At 33.3% G+C, this 23758-nt stretch overlaps 1 protein-coding gene across 1 annotated transcript; it reads right to left on the bottom strand.

The window, feature by feature from the left end:
- Nucleotides 1-2674: 2674 nt before the first annotated feature.
- Nucleotides 2675-6927, bottom strand: LOC112030830 (F-box/LRR-repeat protein At3g26922). Its single transcript, XM_024063493.2, has 4 exons — nucleotides 5732-6927; nucleotides 5437-5577; nucleotides 5030-5345; nucleotides 2675-2880 (listed from the first exon to the last, which is right to left on the bottom strand). The coding sequence occupies exons 1-3, from the start codon at nucleotides 6773-6775 to the stop codon at nucleotides 5073-5075; spliced, it is 1458 nt and encodes a 485-aa protein (XP_023919261.1). The 5' UTR covers nucleotides 6776-6927; the 3' UTR covers nucleotides 2675-2880; nucleotides 5030-5072.
- Nucleotides 6928-23758: the final 16831 nt, after the last annotated feature.

Here is a 23758-nt window from a genome sequence, read left to right as displayed (position 1 = left end):
TTTGTATTTTACCGAATATTTGTAAGACCTAATTAATAGTGGATAATAATCACCACATGTTGCTCACATTGAAACCCTTTAATGAATACAAATATTTATATCACTTTTTGTGTTTCACCTATCAAAACTTGCCATGTATTTAATTTTCTCTATTTTAAGCTTTGGCTATTCTATAAAGAAAATTAAAAAAAATATATGGTAAGTTTTGATTGATGAAACATAAAGTGGAACACAAAAAGTTGTATAGAGAAATTGTATTCATATAACTAGATGATGTCCTGGGCGATGCGCGGATTACTCTACAATTTCATTTAAAATATTATATATATATATATATATACTAAGACATATATACAATACTTGTTTTGTTGTATAATATTTATGTTTGCCCACAATATTGTTGAATACTTTGAAACTTGATTTACTTAATTCATAATTAATTTTTAAAAAATTGTATAACACTATAAGACTATAATAAATTATAATATTTACAGTTAAAAGTAGATTTCATTTTTTAAATAGATTAAATGATTTTAAAATCTATAAATAAAATTTAAAGCATAAAATACTTTATATCCTAAAATTACATTAATTTAAGCAACCTCTCAAACACTTAGTCAACCACTCTATTCTCACAACCAAATACAGAGATCTTAATTACAAACACTCAATTCATTATTTCAATGAAATTGAGGATATCATTTGTAAGTATCAACATAAAGAGAACGTGATTAAACAAAGAGAAATTGACTAAAAAAAAAGTGGAAAATATTTCTAAATCATCATCGATTCTTATTTCTATTTCTATGGCTCATACGGTACAAATAGCAGTAAAAAAAAACCTACAAAGAAACCTACAAATTATGAGTTCTAACACAAAATAAAAAAAAAAATATCTATGAATAATCAATTAGAATGGTTCTTTTTCTTTAGTTTTAAAACAAAATACATTTATGATTTCTCAACCAAAATCCCAAACATCCAAAGACTCAAAGCGAATCACAACCTTCACCAAATCCGACTTCAACATCAAAACAGTAATCTACCATCATTGAATAAAAAACAAAAGCTTCATTCCTTGGTCGTAGTCTACTTATATGTGTTCGAATCAAATGGTACTGTAATGTTGGAGTTATGTAGGTGTCGTTGAAAGGTTGAAGGTAAATGACATCATTTTTTGTCTAACTATATTTGAGATGGGATTCTTGAAAGGCTGTGGGCATGTGTATATAAAGGAGTAGAAGTGAAAAAGGGTGAATGGAAATACAACTAATTTTTTGTGTGTGAGAGAGAGGAAAAGTTTTGAGATACTGAACTAAATGAAACAAATAGTAATGTTAAAGCATTGAATAAAAAATATGATACAAAATAGTCTTGAAACATTGAACCAAAGGAAATAAAGAGTCCTTCTTTATATATTTGTTCTTATCTTTGATGTGGTTTAAGAATATTTCAATTCTCTCTATAGAGTACGCTATATAGTAGAACCTTAAACTCTCCCGCATAAGGTCTGCTTTTTATATATATTGATAATTGATTGATATGGGGTGTTAGTCTGTAGACTAATAAAATGAATAGAAAAGGTGTTAAGTAAAGAGTCGTTTTAGTTCACATTCTTCAAACACTCATGCTTCGTTCAAACTCTTTTTCTTGTGGAGGATCTAACTTCACCAGGTGAGTCATGCTTAGCTTCTCATTTTGTTTTGTTTTGTTTTGTTTTTGTTTTTTTTTTAATCTTTGAATATAATGCTAGTGACTCTTGAGAGTTTTGTAGATGCTTTTATCCACATTTATTATGTGAATCTTAGTTTAAGTTTTTCATCAATCGCTTCCTTGTTTCTGATTGCCCAAAAGTATGCATTTGCCATTGGTTAGAATGTAGTCACTATTACACACGCATCAAGCGTACTACAATAGGGAAAACATTCTTGAGGACTGCAACATTTTAGTGAAATTTTTAGAGATGACTGTGAAGTAGCAAAAGCTTGGACAAAAAGCTGACAAGTTCGTTCCGTTCAACTTGATTAGCTTCAATGAATTCATTCCTTGTCATCGTGTATAACACCAACTTCATTGCCTGTCAACCTAGTTCATCACAGTGGGTCGACTATCCAACCATGGATTTTATCCTCCCAAAATCTAATTTTGAAGTCATGATCCATTTGAAGGAATCAATTGTTTTTCAGCACCTCAAATGTGACAAACAGAAACAGAAACAATACTCATTTTTAGCTAGAACTTGAAAATTTTAAGGGCATAAGAGGCTACCTAGATAGTCAATTTTCACATCCAATCTTGAGGTTTCAAGGGTATCCCTAACTCAATAATGAACATAAATAATATAAAGTTAAAGACATTATTTGCTACTTAGTTGTCACAAATCACCTACTAATAAGGGCATAGGATAGCTTGAGAGAGTTCTAGGTTAATATGATGTTTGGGGACAATCAGTTCCCTTGTTAAGGAGCTGAGCGCATGTGATTGCACAAAAGTATTCCTTTACTCATTGTTACAAGCTAGATTCTACATCCACTTGTACATCAAGTATCCAATAAAACATGGGAAGCTTTTATGCTCCCTTGAAAGTGTAGATGATATGTTCAGCAAATTTGTACTAGCACAAGATTCAACTAGCCTACTTGGAACATATATGATCAAGGATAACTTCAGCATGGATACTGTAAACATTCTACATACATTACTAGTAATAAAGTTGTTCCACTTGAGATTAATGCTAATATAAGACACTTTAATTCTTTTCTCAGTAAGAGAGAAAACAAACATACAATTTCACTGACCACATATTTTATAGATATTGACGAGCTGTGCTTGTAGATTGTAAAGAGACCATAAACTCCATTCCCCAGATCTGTTGATTATCTGCAGGGCAAGATTGTAATGATTTAGCTGCATAAAAGTAAAAAAGAAAACAAAGTACATTTTTGGAAACACTCATTTGAAAAAGAATAAAACAACCATCAGCTAAAAGCAAATGCAAAATGGTGCTGTGCATTATGTACTATGGATATTAATCGTGGCCTCATCATCCTAATATGTATCTCATCACACAACAAGAAACTTCCAACGTTGCTGAACAGGATTACCATATTCTCATTGATACAAAATTATAAAACATAGAAAATTAATACCAATACTAATCAAGTGCATCCTGTCCAAAAACCTTAGAAGCAAGCTTGAGTAGTAACAACCTACACAACACCAATGTGATGAGATAGCAGACCCCAATAAGAGACTGGTAGGCATACATGATCATGAGAACTTGCAATGGTGAAGATGTTGAACATAATTAATAACTAAAAAAGAGTTTATCTAACTGTAATTAACAAAGAAGTAGAGCAGGCCAAGAAAGACCATGAAAGCTTGCTAACATCATTAGATGTTTTCAAGCCAATAGTTAAAAGGAACATGTCAATTGATGAAGTAAAGGAGACTATGCCTGCAGATAGCATAGAATAAAGGAATATATGTGATAAACTTATTGGAAAATATGGCTAAATAAACAGGTTTTGATTCAATAATATAAACCCTAAAAAATTAGCAATGATAAAAATAGAAAGTTAAAGTTAGAGAGATCCCACAAACTATAGAATTACGCAAATAATATTGTCCTTAAAGGTAGATTTGTGCCACTCAGAGTAGAACTCGGAGCAAATGGCTCTCTTGGCCGAACAACTCCTCAAGATTAAACTATAGTAATTTCTTCAAGTTGGACACACACCCAAGAAAGAAGAACCAAGAACAACCTTACTTACCTTTGCTTAACCAAAAATTAGAAGTTGAAATTTTTGTGGAGAAGAGCAAAAAAATAAGAGCTGAATAGAGGAAGAGAGGCAGTACGGACACACTGAATTTGGGCTAAAAGAAAGAAAGGGTAAAAGATAAGGCCCAGAAAGATATGACAAATCCCAACCCTAGCCAACACCTAGCTCATTATATTCCAATTTACTACTTAAATTGTGCAGTTGTTTATAAATACACAAGAAGACTCATCTCTAACCATTGTGGGACACAAAACATAAGGCTAAATGTTTGAAACACGACCCACTCCAACAAATCTCATACTAATCTATTGAAAATCCATAACTGAAACCAAAAATTTAGCACTAAGACTTTGTTGTTCTTTTTGTAGTGTGATAAAGTAATTCATGTGGTATTATTTGTGTGTAAATTGTAAATTTTGTAACCCTTAATCCCCATATTGTTTTTTAGTGTAACACACAACCACCATATGAAATTATTTGATGTGAAAATGTAGTTCTAAATATTTACATGTGTCATAGCATAAGCAACTCACTATATATTTTCGTGGATGTTTAACTGTTGAACATAAAACAATACGAGATAAGTGTTAAGTGTTACACTCAAAACTCTAGTGTGAGAAGCCACATGGGATTTTGTGTACTTTTCCTATCTATTAAAGAAGCACTTTCTCTACGATGAGAATTGGTGGCACATCTAATCAGTTGTTTTTATTACAATAAAAAATGGAATTAACTCAACTTTTAATGTAGTAACTTCTATACGATGAGAACTAGTGGCATGAATATAGAGGAAAAGGTTGAGATGGACAAGGGGGTGGGCAAGAAGCATAATCATGACTAGTTATTATTTAACAAATACAACCAATAAGGCTAAAGCTCCAGAAGAGATTTGACTCTAAGATCTTACATTATAATTTCTTCCTCACAAGAAGTTCATCTTACTACATTTAATCCCTATGGAAGTACAAAATGTACGTCATTGCTGCATATGTAGCTTATACACATTACACAAGGCAAATGGAACTTGGAACATGGTCATGACTAGTTATAGATGTGGCATGTTTGAAAAGGACAGTGAGCTGTTTTACCTAAGACAGACACGGGTGAATAGTGATTAATAAAAACGTACCTAAGACAGACACTTTGAAAGACTAATTTTTGAGCTCCCACTTTCAATAAAAATACTCAAGTATTTACCGTTTACCTCCTAAAGTGGTATATTATGAGCGCAGATATTTGTAACGTACCTTCAAATTTAGTATAACTCGGTCATATTTAGTGTTGGCATCCTCAATGCTGAACCTCAACTGTAAGTAGACATGTCGTTGAGGACCTTGGGAATGTTGATACTTCCTCAATAACACTTTCCTTTAATGCAGTATCACAAACACTAATTGTTGCCGTCTTCAAAACCCTTGCCTCCTTTAGAATATATTTTACAAATTCAACTTCGTATTTTGATCCTTTATACTGATTAAATCTAAAAGTTGTAAGTTGCGATGATACATAACCAGGACCATCGAATGGCTCCATCGAGCATAACTGGTTTGTTGTGCTATAAAGCTGAAGGCATCAAAGTTCATTAATTAAAAAGATTCAGTAGACTATAAATATTATTATACTTTAAGGGAAATCTCTGATTAAGTTAACTAACCTTATCAATCACAAGAACTTCTAAATTAGGACTCACTCGGAGCAAGGCTTGTAGCACATGCCAGTTAGATTTTTGAAGTGTAAAGTTCAATCGGACCAAATTTTTGAACCTGGAAGGATAAATAGAACCAAAGTCGACGCACTGCATGGCAAGATTATATACACAACAACATCAGATCTTGTACTAGAAATTCTGATCAATTTAATATATAGATCATGAAATTGAGGCATATAGTCATAACAATATTCATCAATTAAAAACAAAGAAAACATCGGAAAATGTGAAGGACTCTAACCTGTTTTTTACCAGGATATAATGTAAGGGATTTAGCCTTACTTAGTGCTTTAAGAAGCCTGAATACCCTATCCCCATAACCTATCTGATATCCTTTTGTCCATGCCTCCCTAGTACATATAAATGGATGAATCCATACACCTGCTTCAACTAAATTGGCTAGTTTTTCAAGAAAAACGACGTGGCGCAAATCGCCATCAAAATGGAAGCACTCAAGAGCTGGGGCGCATATCGCAAGTTTGTAATCAGGAAGGCTGGGTTTAAAGGTTAGAAATTGGAGACATAAATATTTCAGCGTAGGTACCCTTATGTCAAATCTGATTAGACCGCTCCGACTATCACTGCAAAGTTTTAAATCTTGGAGGACTGGGCAGCCACTGAGGAGCCTTTGGACACAGTCACCATTGGGAAAAAAAACGTGAACCAGACGCAGATCCTTTAGGCTTGGGAATTCAAAGGATGAAGGAGGATCAACCGCAATTCCATTCCATAATTCCAGAATCACTACTGTTTTGCAGGAAAAAAAGCTTTGGGGCAACACGAAAAGTTCCCCACGGTAAAATTCGTCCTTGATAAACCCATCAAGGCAAATGTCAAGTTGGAGTTGTTGGACATCACGCGCTATGGCCGTGAGGATCCAAGTTTCAAGATGCAAAGGGTCACAACCAGAATGGCATGTGAGGCAAAAATCTCGGAGGACTGGTGCTTTGTTTAGAGCCAAAACTCTGGAAACGATATGTGTAAAAAAGCTTACCGATTGCGTGCGATTATTACTATCCAAACACTCGCTCATCTGGCTGACCGATATTAATTGAGTGTCGAGGTCGATTGCTGGGACCAGAGTCCAGAGGGGTTTCCAACTGCTAGACAAAATGCTTGTGGCGACGGCTTCTTTGGTTGGAAGGAAGGAAAGGATGTGGCACAGAATAGAGTCCGGAAGATTACTGATCCTGTCCACCGCTGCGTCTGCGTGTTCTTCGGGAGAGACTTCCAGTTCCACTCTCTTTCTCTTGCGTTTTGACTTAGTTGATCCTTCGGGTTCCATTAGAAGACTTTGCTGGAGCTGGAGCTATTGCTAGGGTTTGCCTTTCTGGAGCGAGGTGAAGTTGTTGGGAATTGGGATGGACGGAAGCCGAAAAGGTAACTTCTGGAGCTGGGGCTTTCGTCCACGCCTTTATTGCTCGATCTAACTCGAAAAATGCGATTCAAAATTTCACTATTATTTTAGTCCTTATCTTATATTATACTAGTATTATTATGGTTGCAGTCAATTTGATCTAAGTTATTTTTAACTTACAAATTAAGAATAAGTTGAAAATAATATCAATTAAATTGATTACCGCAAAAATATATAAACTAAATTGACAGTGATCCTAACATGCAAATAGTATTTTTGCCCAAATTTTACTATTATAATTAGTTGAAGTTTCGTATTTTGCTCTATTTTACTCATAAACTTATATTATATAATGAATAATTATTACTATGTAATTTTAGAATTCTCATCTAACATATCAAGTAAAGCTTGTAACAAAGTGTTTGTATTTAAATTATAACTGAAACAGTCTAGAGATTTGTGTTTGTAAATCTTAAAAAAACAAAAAACAGAACAAAATACCAGGTTATTATTCTCGTTATTGTTTTAAATAATGCAAGTAAAGAAATAATGTAATACATTCTCCCTGTAAAAAGGGAAAGTTGTGATTTTTTTTTGGTCTTGATCAGTGTTTACAACAATAGGGAGGACAAAGCTTTACTCCAAATAAGTTTGGAACTATTTCTCTACCCATGTGACGATTCATAAAACCATCACATGCATTATTTACGCAAATCAAATGACTCATAAAAAATGTATATGATTTAAAGTACACCAAGATGCCATTTCTCAACCGCCACATGGTAGGTTCAAGGAAGTTTCTTTTGACCTGGTTTAGAGGAAAAATTCTTCCTGATAGGGAGTAGGAATCTAATCATGATTCTTCTAATAAAAGAGAGTAAACTATATCACTTAATTAAAAAGCTCATGGCGAAAAATTCAATGCTTCATTAAATGGAATCTTTACTAAGAAGTAAAAATTAAATGTAGTAATAGTTTGACAAATTACATATTTTCTATTAAAATAGAGTAATAAAAGATGAATAATTCATAATGGATGCAGATTATTAACATTTACCTAAAAAAATAGAAATCCTCTGAGCACACTTGTGAGCACGCTCAAAGGCTAGTTTACATTACTTATTTTTTAGAATTTACTTGAATGGGTTTTGATAGTTGTTTCCTATTGTCAGGTTGATTACTTGGATATTACCTCAATTTATAGTCTTGGTTACTAAGAGGGTTTTTAGTGTTTTGGAGTTCCATGCATTAGTGGCATGTATCCGTCATGAGTTTGGACGTGTGGATTATTTGTTGTGGTTTTTATTGTCGATAATCAGATTTAATTAATTTTCACAAAGCTGTAATTTCTTTTGCAATATGGACATATATGAACTCGTGCTGGAAATAGGATTAAGGCTTAATTGAAGTAAAAAAAAGATAATAGTATTAATTTCTTAAATCACTAAGAATACAGTTTGAGAAGTTCACCTATTTTCTAAGTTTAATATCAAGTGACGTAATTTTAATTGGTGCATCTATTATTTTTTTGAACCCATGCCCAAAAGTTTAATGAATGGAAACTATTCCTTTTAGATTTTGAACTTTCTAATGACAAAAATGATATAGGGCTCATAGAGAATCTTGTGGGATTCACTAAAAAAGAAACTGTAGGAAACGAACCATAATCATAGGAAAGAGTCTCACAATTGTCATTTTTTTAAAATGAGAGTTATTAAGTTTTTTTTTTTTTTTTTTTAATTTTTTAATTCTAAGAGATGGCCACTTAGTCCTAAAAGATAGTCAATTAGTACACATGCATCCATAACAAAAATTTCAATTGCTAAAAAGGCTCTCACGTTGTCATTTTTTTTTTTTTTTAATTTTATTAAATGGTGGTTACGAAGTTATATTTAATGATAGCCGCCGCCTAGCACACAACCAAAACTAAATTTTAAAACGCTAAAAACTCACGTTGTCAATTTTTTTTAAATGTTAGATATGTAGTTATAAAGTGTCCTAAAAGATAGGCAGTTAGAAGAAATCCATAACTAAAGTTTAGGATGCTTAAAAAGCCACACACAATTTTTTTTTTTTTTTTTTTTTTTTTTTTTTTTTTTTTTTTTTTCACACACACACACACACACACACAATGAAATTTTCTCCACGTTAGCATCTACTATTAAATCACCAATAAATTCTCTGATTTAAAATATGTTTTTTTTTTTTTAAGTGCAATGAAATGCATAACAAATGACAATATTAAATTTCATATGAAAGAGATGAGATTGAGAAAAATGAAGCTAAAGTTTAACTGTTTCAATTAATTGAAAACTTAGTGTTATACAAATTGATAAATATAGGCATAGGTAGGATGTTTAAAAAAAATGGTTTTTAACAAACACTTGACAGATTGACTACCACTTTATGTGAGCCTTGAATCATACAATAATTTTTGTAAAGTCTCTCAAGCCAAATTCATCCAACGTGGCTACTTTGCAATCTAACAAAATTGTTGAAATGTCACCCTAAAAAAAGAGACAAAAATAAAATAAAATAAGAAAGCAAAAAGACGTAAAATAAGAAGGCTTATATAAGAAAGCAAACAAACATCAACAAAAAAAAGAATAGGAGGAAGAGAGAGCACCACTTAGAACACATTCAAAAAGATGTAAAATTCATAAATACAATTCTAATCACAAACATTAAATAACCACACTTTAGAGGATAGTAAAAATAGAAGGCTGGTAACACATAATTTGCTATTTGTTGACATTCATTAGTCAAAAATTTCAAACCTGATCAATAACCACACAAAAAAAGAGACAAAATTATACCTCCATCGGCTTCAAACCATATGAAACAAGTGGAGAGAGAATGTGGGTGGCACATACATCCATCAGTTCAAACAACGTGCTAGTGATAGGGAAAATAATGGAATCAATTAGAGAAAATATTAAACACTCATCAAACGGACCAAAAAAAAAAAAAAAAAGAAAAAAAGATAAGATAATGATATGGAAAGGATAATGATAACAAAAAAAGGAAACCAAATATAAACAAAATACATAAAAGCAAATACTTAAGGGCAACTCATAATTTTTTTTTTTTTTTTTTAAATCTAATTTGTTGTAAGTTCCCTCCTTGCAGCAAAGAAAAGCAAATGTACCAAATTCAACAGAGTAATATAAGCTTTTAGAAATAACGAAGAAAATGCAGAGTAACATACCAAATTCAATAGAAAATAATTGTGAAAATCTCATCAATAGACATGTTGTAATGGTTGTGATTAAAAAGTATTAGAAAGTTGTTTATTTGTTTAAAAAAAAATACCAAAATAGAAAAGAGCAATGTACATTAACATACACATATCATTGAGCATGAGTAAATTTGAGCTTGAGCAAATAGAAAAGATGATGATAATGGTGGAAAGAAGATTAACACAAAATTGAGAGAACTGTGAGAACTGAGGAAGAAACAAACTGAATTTGAAAACCAATTGTGAGTGTGGTCCTATTTTGTAGATAGTGTTTTACGTATGAGTTAAAGAAGCATTTTTACCAAGTTTTTCCCTTACTTAAATGTAGTATAAGAAAAAAAAAGTAAGAAAGAAAGAGTACGTGGGTTTTTTGTGGGTTAGTGGGAGACAGGTAAAATAAGTTACAAGGAATTTTTTATTTTAAAGAAAAGATAGTTAAGAGAGCTTTATATATATATATATATATATAGAAACAGTATGAGAGGTGCTATGTCCACACAATTTTTATAAAAAATCATATGTGGTAAGTAGTTATTGGTTCTAATGTGAATTCAAAATTAATTTTTTTTTTTTACCCACCTATATCAACCAATGACAACTTGCCACTTAGAATTTGTTGTGAAAGTGTAGTAAAAATGTTGTAGATATAACATTTTTCGAACAATAACGAGGTTGGACAAGTTTTAAAAAGAGAATTCGAAAATTTTGCGAAGATAAAAAATTTGTTCAGTCAAATGTCATGTTAAGAGTTTTTTTTTTTTTTTTTTTAAGGAAAAGATAATGATGTCTAGTAGTCTATATTGTGCCATTGTGGATGAGTTTAAAAGATAAAATCCTAAAATTTTGCTAAAAGATTGTGTATCTACTTGGTAGTGGGGTTGTACTGGTTTTCAAAATCGACCATTCAATGAATTGTAAAAAAGAGATTCAAAGTTTTTGAAGTTAGACTGAAGTTAAACTAAGGGATATAAATAAATATACTACATTAGTACAAAATAGAAAAATTAACTAAAATAATCCAATTAAAATTACAATTATATATTTTAGCTATGTATAATGTTGTACGTTTTTAAACCCCTTAAAACACAAGTTGATTAATCTAGATATTTAGCCAAGTGATTCCTTAGGTAAATTATTCAAGATTAGGTTAACACAAGTATATCATACCATGTCAACAATGCGTAAAATAAAGAACACAACGATATGATAACTTAGGAAAACCAAACCGGTAAAAAACCTAGGAAGGATTTAACCTAACTATCCTCGAGGTAAAACAAACTCACTATAAAAGAATTGAAGTTTTACAATAATGACTTAGACTACTAATATCCTATTACTACCTCGAGTAGAAAACTTACTACCACAACCACGTGACAGTTTCAAGTCCATGGACTACTTCTTTTTTGGATTCACAACAACCACAAGTACTCCCACTTGTGTTTTTCTTTAAGCTCTTTATGCAATAACTGAAGCGATCACCAAGCTCTCGACATCAATCTTGATCTTGATAACCCTAAACTTTTAGAAATAATGAAGAAAAGGCAAAGTAATATACCAAATTCAATAGAAAAGAGCAATGTACATTAACAATACACATATCATTGAGCATGAGCAAATAAAAAAGATGATGATAATGGTGGAAAGAAAATTAACACATAATTGAGAGAATTGCAGAATAAACAAACTGAATTTGAAAACCAATTGTGAGTGTGGTCCTATTTTGTAGATGGTGTTTTATATGTGAGTTAAAGAAGCATTTTTACCAAGTTTTGCTCTTACTTAAACGTAGTATAAGAAAAAAAAAATTAAGAAAGAAGGAGTACGTGGGGTTTTTGTGGGTTAGGCTGCGTTTGTTTTGGGTGAAAAGCATTTACGAAAATGCTTTTCTGTAATTACGGGTGTTTGGTTGCGCACGAAAAATCAATTTTCTGGAAATTGATTTCAGTTGACCAGTGGTCAAAGGTGAAAACCAATTCCCTTTCTATTTTCACTTAAAATCCTATTTTCCGAAAAACTAAGAAACAGAGAGCACAAAGAGAGAGAGAGAGAGAGAGAGAGAGAGAGAGAGAGAGAGAGAGAGAGAGAGAGAGAGAGCCCAGTGCCCATCGCCGATCCAAGCCCAGTGCCCATCGCCGGCGGCCACGAACCCACGAACCACCGATCCAAGCTCAGAGCCCATTGCTGGCGACCACGAACCCATGAACCCAGTCCCCATCGCCTCACCACAATGAGCAGATCCAGTCGCACCTTGAATCGCACCGCGCCGCGCCGTCGATCGTCGTCGACCCAGACCCATCGCTTCCTCTTCCTCGATCTCTCAGTTTTTTATTTTATTTTATTTTATTTTATTTTTTTTTTTTTAAAGTTTGATTGTTGTTGTTGTTGTTGTTTTTTTCTTTTTTTTTTTCTCTTTGATGAACTGGTTGTTGTTGTTGTTGTGTTGTTGATGCCAGAATTTGCTGCCGAAATTTGTTGTTGAATTGGCTGTGATGTTGAAACTTTTTGTAATAAAATTTGTTTGGATGCTGGGAAAATGTGAAAAAATTGTAGGAAAATAGCATTTTTCTAATAGAACCAAATACATGAAAATATTTTCCACAACAATTTTCATAATACAATCAAACACTTGAAAATATTTTTCTTTTCCGAAAAATAGCATTTTTGAAAAATAGGCATTTTCCGGAAAATATTTTACGGAAACCAAACGGACCCTTAATGTGAGAGAGGTAAAATAAGTTATGAGGATTTTTTTTTTAAAATTATTTTACAAAAAAGATAGTTAAGAGAGCTTTTATATGGTAAGTTGTTATTGGCTCTAATGTGAATTCACAATTTAAATTACTTTTTTGCTTACTCATAACAACCAATAACAACCTGTTACTTAGAATTTGTTGTGAAAGTGTAGTAAAATTTTTGTAGATATAACATTATTCAAACAATAATGAGGTTGGATGAGTTTTGAAAAGAGAATCCAAAAATTTTGCTAAAAGCTTGAAAATGTGTTAAAACATAAGAACTTTTTTAGACCCCTAAATTAAAGATTACGGCTAGATTGATTTTACTCTTACTTAAACTAAGTGCAGAAACAAGAGTAAATGAAATGCAATCAACCGATACTACTCTGGTGCATAAACATGAACAACAAACAATAAACATTAAACACAAAAGTAAGGGAAGAAAGATGCAAACACAAGATAACACGGCGATGTGTTATCGAAGATGAAACTGAAGAACTTAGTGAAAAACATCTCCGCCACCCTCCAAGCGGTAATCGATTCACTAGACAATCAATTGGGATACATGGGTTAGCAAGAGACCCTCCAAGTCTAATCTACCCGATGTACCTAAGCCCTCCAAGCTCCTACTCTAACAAGGCTTCTTAGAACCGTGTCTTGTTTAGCTTTCCGGACCTCGCAATACGCCCGATTGCACCAAGCCTCACTGGCTTCTTTTGGCAATTCCCCAAAACTTCCCAAATTCCAAAACACTCTCTACACTCTGAATATGTGTGGGTTGTGTTTGGGTACAAATCTCCTCTCAAGGTATGACAATAGGAGAGGGAAGGAGAAGAGGCTACAAAGATTTCTCACTAAGGATGAGTAGCTCTCTCTCTAAGAAATGGGTGTGTGTTATAGAAAACCTATCTAGAATTTTTCTCTCTGAATTTCCTCCTAACAATTTTTGAGTAATGAGGGTATATATAGTATGGGTGAAGGGTAAGAAAGTCACTCTTAAAAATCTTCCAGGCAATATGTTTCGCAACTACCTCGCGAGAAGGCCTTACCTGTGAGACACTCACGAAAACGACAGTCTGGCACGACTCTTCAGCTTCCATTCATGTGCTCGTCACATACCCTTTTCATGAGAACCCTTCTCGCGTGCTAGTCGCGAAATGCATTGATTTTCAATTAAGCTTAAGTCTTCACCAACGTAATACTAAACCCAATACAATAAAATCTCACAAAATACAAAAAACAAAATTAAAGCAATTACAATACTTTTTGTCATGGAATAAAGCCAACAAAAAAAATATAGTTGTAAATCATAATTTTACATTTGCGAAAATAAAAAATTAGTTCGGTCAAATTTCATGTTAAGAGTGTTTCTTTTTTCTTTATTTTAAGGAAAAGATAATAATGTCTAGTAGTCTATATTGTGCCATTTGAACAATCTTCTCTACCCATGCGACGATTCATAAAACCATCACACGCATTAATTGCATGAATCAAATGATTCATTAAAAAAAGTATATGATTTGAAGTACACCCAGATGACATCTTTCAACCGCCATATGGTAGGTTCAAGGAAGTTTCTTTTGAACTGGTTTAGAGCAAAACTTTTTACTAATACGGAGGAGGAATCTAATCATGATTCTTCTAATAAAAAAGAGTAAACTATGTAACTTATTTAAAAACCTCATGACGAAAAATTGAATGTTTTATTAAATGAAATCTTTACTAAGAAGTAAAAATTAAATGTAGTAATAGTTTGCCAAATTATATATTTTCTATTAAAATAGAGTAATAAAAGATGAATACTTTACAAGGATACAAATTATTAACATTTACCTAAAAAATAGAGAACCCCTAAGCACGCATGTGAGCACATGCTCAAAGGCTAGTTTACGTTACTTATTTTTCGAATTTAATTGCATGGGTTTTGATAGTTGTTTCCTATTATCAGGTTGATTACTTGGATATTACCTCAATTTATAGTCTTGGGTACTAAGAGGATTTTTAGTGTTTTGGAGTTCCATGCATTAGTGGCATGTATCTGTCAAGAGTTTGGATGTGTGGATTATTTATTGTTGCATGGTGATGTTGTTCACTACTTGATAATCAGATTATTTGTTGTGGTTTTTGTTGTCAATAATTAGATTTAATTAATTTTCACAAAGCTGTAATTTCTTTTTGTAATATGGACATATATGAACTCACCTTGGAAATAGGATTAAGGCTGAGTTGAAGTAAAAAAAAAAAAAATTTATAGTACCAATTTCTTAAATCACCAAGAATATAGTTTGAGAAGTTCACCTATTCTCTAAGTTTAATATCAAGTGACATAATTTTATTTGGTGCATCTATTATTTTTTTGAACCCAAGCCCAAAATTTTAATGAATGGAAACTATTCCTTTTAGATTTTCAACTTTCTAAGGACAAAAAAGATATACAGCTCATAGAGCATCTTGTGGGATTCACTAAAAAAGAAACTATAGGAAACTAACCATAATTGTAGGAAAGAGTCTCACAGTTATCATTTCTGTTAAATGTGAGTTATCAATATTTTTCAAAATCCTAAGAGGTAGCCACTTAGTCCTAAAAGTTAGTCAATTAGTACACATCCATAACAAAAATTGCAATTGTGAAAAAGGCTCTCACGTAGTCAGCTGTTTTTTTTTTTTTTTAGGTGGTAGCTATGAAGTTATGTTTAATGGTAGTCACTTAGCACACAACGAAAACTAAAGTTTAAAATGCTAACAACTCATGTTGTGAAATTTTTTAAATGGTAGATGTGTTGTTATAAAGTATCCTAAAAGATAGGCACTTAGAACACATCAATAACTAAAGTTTAGAATGCTTAAAAGCCTCCCAAAAAAAAAAAATAAAAATAAAAAATCAATAAGAAAGTTTTTCAACATTAGCATCTACTATTAATCACCAATTAATTCTCTGATTTAAAATATGTATTTTCTTTTTAAAAAATAATTGCAATGAAATGCATAACAAATGAAAATATTAAATTTCATAGGAAAATGATGAGATTGAGAAAAATGAAGCTAAAGTTTAACCGTTTCAATTAACTGAAAATTTAGTGTTACACAAATTGATAAATATAGGCACAAGTAGGATATTTAAAAAAACAAAATGGTTTTTAAAAACCACTTGATAGATTGACTTTCACTTTATGTTTGCCTTAATCATACAATAATTTTTTAATAGGCCAAGAATATATTGACCTCTTGTGATAAATTAACCAATTAATTAGCAAAGTTAATTAATTAATCCGATTAACATGCAATACGTGGTAGCACAAACAAATTTACAAGTAAAGGAATCCTAGTGCCTTATACCAACTTACAGTTGAACCCTTACCCCAATACCCAATTGGACTTGTTCTGTAGTGACAATATGCATTTCATTGTAGTTAATCTCTCCTTTTCAATGCATGGCTCCCAATATATGACTAACCAATTGATGCACGAATCCAAGTACATGACTAACCACCAACTTGAGAAAGATGTTGGCTGCAAAGTTTTTTAGTTCATCAACATGATGAAGATCATGAAGCTCATTGGTTACAAAACTCTACAGCGTACAAAAGCAGCAGATTCTTAAAGAGAAAGATGAACTAGGGCATATGTCTCCAGTCACAATATGCCTGTGAAAAACCTTTGCATCAAGTTGCATTCACTTGCATCAGTTGTGAGCCCTTAAAATAATCCTTATATATGTTTAAGGTTATGAGAAAATAAAGCCTAAACATATATACACAGATTGGTGTGAAATTAGACCTGGAAAATTGATATTTGTAAATCTTGATAAATAGGTTATCTATTGAGCAGCTGTCGAGCATCGGGCAAAAGATGCCTTTTAAACCTCGATAGATGCTATTTGTCGAGTTTTGAAATCCAGCACTTCTTCACTTGTTTCTTAGACAGACTTGCATGGTTTTAACACTTGGACTTGAATTCTTGTTCCTTGAAGTATTAAACACATCATAAATCTACCAAATTACAAGTAAAGTGTGTTTTGTCAAAGGATTAGCCAATTCTAGATGACATATGTTTCTAACATAATTCACATATGTCCTAACAATCTTTCCCTTTGGCAATCCATGACAAAACCATAACAAACAAATGAACATATGAGAGAAGTCATAAATCACTCAACTCATACTCACTTTTTGAATACAATAAAATCTATCATAACACAAACTCTTGAAAAGTTTTGCAAGAAGAGAGTTCATGGCAAGAAAGACTTTGACAACTTGTATTTCTGAAACACTTTAAACAAAACTCATAATGGCATCTTAATGTGAAACAGAAATAAAATATTGCATATAATATATAAGAAGCATGTGCATATAGAGAGAAAAGAAACAACACATGAAGAAATAGGTGATACTATAGCAACATCCTCAATATATATCAACATAAATACAAGGTTTGCTATCACATTGTAAGAACATTGTATCTAAAAAGTAAAGAAAAGAAAAGATACAATAAGTCATCATTACATCCCTCAAAAAGAAAACACTCCCCATAACAAAAATATCTCCTATACTAACTCTCCTATTATGAACATGACTACTCTCATACCAAAACTACTCCCATTTTTTGTCAAGAATGACAAAGGGAAAGTAACTTAAGCAGTCATCTCGTCATCACTGGAATAGCTAGCATCCTCATCCTCATCCTTATCATCATCATCGTCGTCGTCCTTAAATGCCTCTAAAGAAGGAGAGGGAGATGCCATGAAGCCACCAAGGTGAGCCTATCGTCGAGTAATACGGTCGACACGGGTGTTCACCTGACATAACTCATCATTGAGTTTGTCAAGGCGAGCATCCATATACTAAAGCTGCGCCATGACCACCTTAAAGGTCACACCACCAGCCAATGAAGAAGGAGCGGATGTAGATGGAGCGAAAGAAGCTAGAGGAGTCGCTGTCTCAGTTTGTGGCCGCTTTGGTCGAAACTGGGCCTTGCTCTGTCGAACAGTCATTGCGTCTATGACACACATGATAGGAAAGTATGCAGACTCAGGATAGGAGACACAAAAATGGTGGAGAATCCACGTGATAGCCAAAGGAAAATGAGTTTATCACGGGTCACTGTATCCCTATAGACATCTCTAAGGGAGAGTATGAAGTGAAAGGGAAAGTCAATGGTAAGTCCCTCAAGAAGGGATAACAAAAATCGAGCACGAGGCTTAATAATAGAGTTACAGTGAGACAAAGGATGAAGAACGAATGTCATTACCATGTTAAGGAACCTCAGACCTTTTGTAAAGCCTGAGCAAGAGGTGTTTTGACGATCACCCTAAGATGAAGGTGTCTTACAAAAGAGAGACAAGAGTTCTTCTTTGGACACAGTCCTAAGATGATCACAGCCGGGGTAGTCAGCAAACTCTACCCTTGGTACATGTAGCACCTCAGATATAAGATCCGGAATGACTACAATGCTCGTAACTCGAATGAGAGTGATAAAATGAGGTACAAAATAATCAAATCATTGCATATTGGAGTAAAACTCTAGTATGGTCACGGAGGGATAAGTGATCAGGATGCCACATAGTGATTCCCAACCCCTACTGTAGATGACAGTGGGAAGGTCAGTATCGAAAAATTCTGATTAAACGACTTGGCATTTCGAATGAATACCGCGTTAGGAAAAGTTCTTCGAAAAGTCCTTATGGGCTTTATCATCACGGAACCTAACATGGGAGGGGGTAGAATCAACAGGAGGAGAAGAAGAAAAAGCCCCGGAATGAAGAGGGTTCTGGGACGGAGTAGGCTTACGTTTAGGTGCCATAAAACAACTAATTAAGAGAGAGAGAGAGAGAGAGAGAGAGAGAGAGAGAGAGGAAAAACAAAAAAGTACCAACACATTTAATATCAAAAAGATAAAATATAAAATATAAAATATAAAAAAATGTACGTATACATGAAAAATGCATAAACATGTGACATGCAAAAGTAAAAACATTATAGGCTCAGTCCAATCTAATCCTACTAGCACACATCATTTCAACATAGTAAGCACACATTTAAAATGCATGAATCATTGTTAAAAATTCAAATGTGATGCAATGCATGAACATTTAAGATCATTTAAACAAAATCCAACCCAAAAATTTTGCAAAAACCTTATCAATTTAGAAAAACCCCAAAATTTTCAAAAAAAAAAAAAAAACTAAAAACCTAGATCTATATGAATGAAATGCATGAAAAAGAGGGAAACACAAGATCTTACCACTAAAGGAAGAGCAATCTAGGCTGAAAAATGAGTGGGGAAGAGGTTTGGAGTAAGAGAAGTGAGTTTGGGAAGGTGAGGAGTCAGAAAGTATTGAGAGAGATCAATGAGAAATGAAAAAAAATCATGTTGACGCTATATATAGAAAAACACAAAGCTCGATGGATCGAGAGGCATCGAAAGGTGTCCATAACAAAGTGACCTCAATGGATCGAGAAGCTATCAAAAAGCTATAGAGAAAAATTCTCAAAAACTTTGATGGATCGAAATTATGATAACAACTATTGAGAAAGGAAGATCAAGAGGCTCAATAGATATCCTAGCTGTCGAGAGGTATCAAGAAGCTGTCGAGATTGCTCAAAAATAGTTTTTTAAAAAAGAGAAAAACACAAACATGAATGCAATCAAACATGCTACTCAACCAAAGATCCAACCAAAATTTTAAGCTCTCAAAAACATCTCTCAACAAGAAAAATGTCAAGCATTTAGATCCAAAACACACACACACACACACACACACACAAGTCTAACAAATTTTATATTTAAAAAACAAGTTAAGACAATTTAGTGAGCACACATTAACATATGTATTCCTTGTGATGGCTAGATCACATTATACCTACACATGTATCATGAGTAACAAAAAATATTGCATGTCATGTGTGAAAAACATCACAAGATTGCATAAGTGTCTACATGTTATGACAATTTGATATATGAGAAAATCACTTTAACGCACATACAATCATAACTGCTTGATAGGGACTATCACCTACAAGGTACATCCTATAACTCCCACATCTCTTAAAAGACATGCTTACAATCATATATAAAGCATTTTGATTCTTTCTGCTTTTATTATTTTCTTTGCATAGTTTTCTTTTAAGCAAACCATGTATGGGTATATAAGAGAAAGAAAAGAAATACCCAATTATGTTAAACTTTTGACATTGCACTTTTGCTATGCCAAAGCATAAAAATGTCATTTCATGATTAGTGGGCAACGGTAATGAGATGATTATTTATGCCTTTCTTTTAAGATTTTCTAGTTATTCTCGTCAAAAAGATTGATACGAGTATCAAGTACAAGAGATTACTTAATCTTACTGATCACAAACACGAGCGACAAAGCTCACTTGCTTAGTTGTGCATAAAGATACTCATCTAAGCTACAAAAGACACAAAATTTAGAAAATTTTGTTTCAATGGCTATTTAAGGTACACAAGTACCAATGTATACAAAACACACACTGTTTTTATATTTTTCATTTTTTTATATAAAAAAAAAAAAAGCAAAACTGAAAATAAACAAATAAAAACATGTTAAATAAAGCAAAGCATAAAACTAGACTGCCTTAAAACAAGAAAGCAAAACACACAAGTAATGCATACTCCAAAAAAAAAGAAAAAAAAGAAAGGGAGAGAGAAAAAAAAATGACTAAATCACTTAGAGCATTTTTCCTTCTACACCTTGGAAGAACCTTTCTGTTTGACGAATCCTTGATTTGGCGGTAAGGGGAAAGAATTGAAACTGTTCAAGTTTGAAAGGAACATGAGAGCTTTGAGTAGATCTCTAAAAGGAGCAAAAGATGATGAAAATTGATTCTGGTTTCCCAATGAGATCATATTGTTACTCTGTTGAGTGGCTAACCACTTATAGAAATTTGATCGAGTATGTCTAGTTGCTCTACGGTGATGGTAGAGATGCTGCTTCTTTTGTTAGACTTTTTAGTATTGCCCTTCTTAGCCCTAGGTTTTTAATCTCTTTCTTATTAAGCTTAGGGGGTGCTCCTAAGATAGATTTAACCTTGTCTATGTTCTCGCTAGCTAAAATAGTTTTCACATCATGGTTCTCAGATTCAACCATATTAGCAGGTGAAACAAAAACAGTGGTACTAGTAGAAGCAATATTAGAAGAAGAGAAATCATACCCTAAACCGGTTCGATCAGAAGTAGATTTCTGAAAGCTGAGCATCTCGTCAAGCTTTGTACTTGTAGTCCTTTCCAACTAAGCTCTGACTTGGAACAGCTCTGCCTCAAGCTTCTTGATCTTTTAAGCCAAGAAATTATTTTCAAATCTCAGTGCTCCAATGGTCTGATTAACTTCATCAAACTTTGTGGAAAGCTCCTCTCAATTAAGTTCCACATCACTCAGCTTCTTGGTAGCCAGCCTATATAGTTTCTCATGCTTCTCAAAAACCCTATACAACTTTTCATAGGCTGTATGGATATCATCTTGATCGTCCATTTTCTCAAACTTAGAATCCACCAAATCCTCTTCATCATCTACTGTTCCTGAAGCCCTATTAGTAGGATCAACTGTAGTAGTGAAGGCATTCAAGATTTCCTCATCATCATTGTCATCTGAATCATCTTCAGGCTCGATGTCACTCAAGGTAGCAACAAGGGCCTTGCTTTTCATGATGGTCTTGAGATATATTGGGCACTCTTGTTTCATGGGTGCAAAGCTTTGACAACCAAAATATTTAGGTTCGGAGGGAACAGTGTACTAACCACCTTCCTTAGCATCCTTCTTTCCTCTATCTTGGTTCTTGAACTGAGACAAACTAGACTACTTGTAGTCTTTATCAAATCCTTTTGTATTGGCATTCTTCATGAAATTTTTAAACTGCCTTGTGATATAGGATTTCATTTTAGAATCTTCATCATCAGAAGACTCATCAATATCATTGCTTTTGGCCTTCAGTGCCATGCTCTTCCTCTTACTTGATTTCCCGATCCTTGTCAAACCCAATTCATAGGTCTGTAAGTTGCCAACCAACTCTGTCAAATGAATTTTATCAATATCCTTTGATTCCTCAATTGCGGTGATCTTGGCATGAAATCTCTCAGGTAGAGATCTGAGCACCTTTCTAACAATCTTGGTTCGAGAATGGTTTCTCCAAGATTAAAGGCTGAGTTCACTATGTCCTTGAGCTTGGCATAAAACTCATCGAATGAATCATCCTCCTCCATCTTAATCTCTTCAAAGCTCATGGTAAGCCTCTGAAGTTTTGAATCCTTAACAGCCTTGGTTCCTTCATAGGTTGTCTGGAGGATGGTCCATACTTCCTTTGCATTTTTAGTGGAAGATATCTTCTTGAACTCCTCATTTCGTGACTGCACTGAATAAGACATTCAATGCTCTACTGTTGAAGTTAGCCACTTTAATCTTAGCATTATCTCATGCGTACTTTCCAATATGCATAGTTAGTACCTTCAAATAAAGGAGGTATAATCAACGATTGTCCTCTATTCATGACAACATGGGTCAATGGATCACACAACAAAGATTAATCCTAATCAAAGTGTGCCTGCTCTGATACCACTTGATAGGCCAGGAATGTATTGACCCCTTGCGATGAATTAACCAATTAATTAGCTAAGTTAATTAATTAATTCGATTAACATGCAATATGCGTAATAGCTCAAACAAATCACCAACAAAGTTAATATGCAGCAGAAAATAAAGTTGACACGGAGATTTATTTACGAATGGGAAAAACCACCGAGGTAAAATCCCACTGGGTGAATTTAAGGTCATAACTCTCGAGAATCCACTAGTATCAAAACAAAAGGTTAAAAGTAATGGAATCCCAGTACCTTATTCCAACCCACAGTTGAACCCTTACCCCAATACCTAATTGGACTTGTTCTGTAGTGACAATCTCTCACTTTCAATTCACGGCTTCTAGTACGTGACTAACCAATCGATGCACAGATCTAAGTACTTGACTAACCACCAACTTGAGAAGGATGTTGGTTGTAAAGTTCTTCAGTTCATCAACACAATGAAGATCATGAACCTCCTTGGTTACAAAACCCTACGGTGTACAAACGCAACAGCTTCTTGAAGAGAAAGATGAGCTAGGGCATATGTCTCCGGTCACAATATGCTTGTGAAAAACCTTTGCATCAAGCTGCACTCACTTGTATCAGCTGTGACGGCCCTTAAAATAATCATTATATATGTTTAGGGTTGTGAGAAAAGAAAGCCTGAATATGTATACACGGATTTGTGTGAAATCAAATCTGAAAAATTGATTTTTGTAAATTTCGATAGATAGGTTATCTATCGAGCAACTGTCGAGCATCAAGTAAAAGCTGCATTTTAAACCTTGATAGATGCTATCTATCGAGCTAGCTGTCAAGCTTTAAAATTCAACACTTCTTCACTTGTTTCTTGGATAGACTTGCATGACTTTAACACTTAGACTTGAACTCTTGTTCCTTGAAGCATTAAATACATCCTAGATCTACCCAATTACAAGTAAAGTGCGTTTTGTTAAAGGATTAGCCAATCCTACATTGACATGTGTTCCTAACATAATTCACATATGTCCTAACATTTTTGTAAAGTCTCTCACCTAAATTCATCCAATGTGTTTGCTATAATCTAACAAAATTGTTGAAATGTCACCCTAAAAAATAAAGACAAAAATAAAAATAAATGGTAAGGCTTAAATATAAGAAAACTAAAAAACATCAAGAAGAAAAAGAATAGGAGGAATAGAGAGCACCACTTAGAACACATTCAAAAAGACGTAAAATTCGTAAATAAAATTCTAATCACAACCATTAAATAACCACACTTTAGAGGCTAGTAAAAATAGAAAGGTAGAAACGCATAATTTGATGTTTGTTGAAATTTATTAGTCAAAAATTTCAAACCTGATTGATAACCCCCCCCCCCCCCCC

Source organism: Quercus suber, unplaced genomic scaffold (genome assembly GCF_002906115.3).
Source record: "Quercus suber isolate HL8 unplaced genomic scaffold, Cork oak 2.0 scaffold_422, whole genome shotgun sequence".
In the NCBI taxonomy this organism is placed as follows: domain Eukaryota; kingdom Viridiplantae; phylum Streptophyta; class Magnoliopsida; order Fagales; family Fagaceae; genus Quercus; species Quercus suber.
The sequence above is the reverse complement of the archived record's forward strand: the minus strand, read 5'-3'. Positions and strand labels throughout refer to the sequence as shown.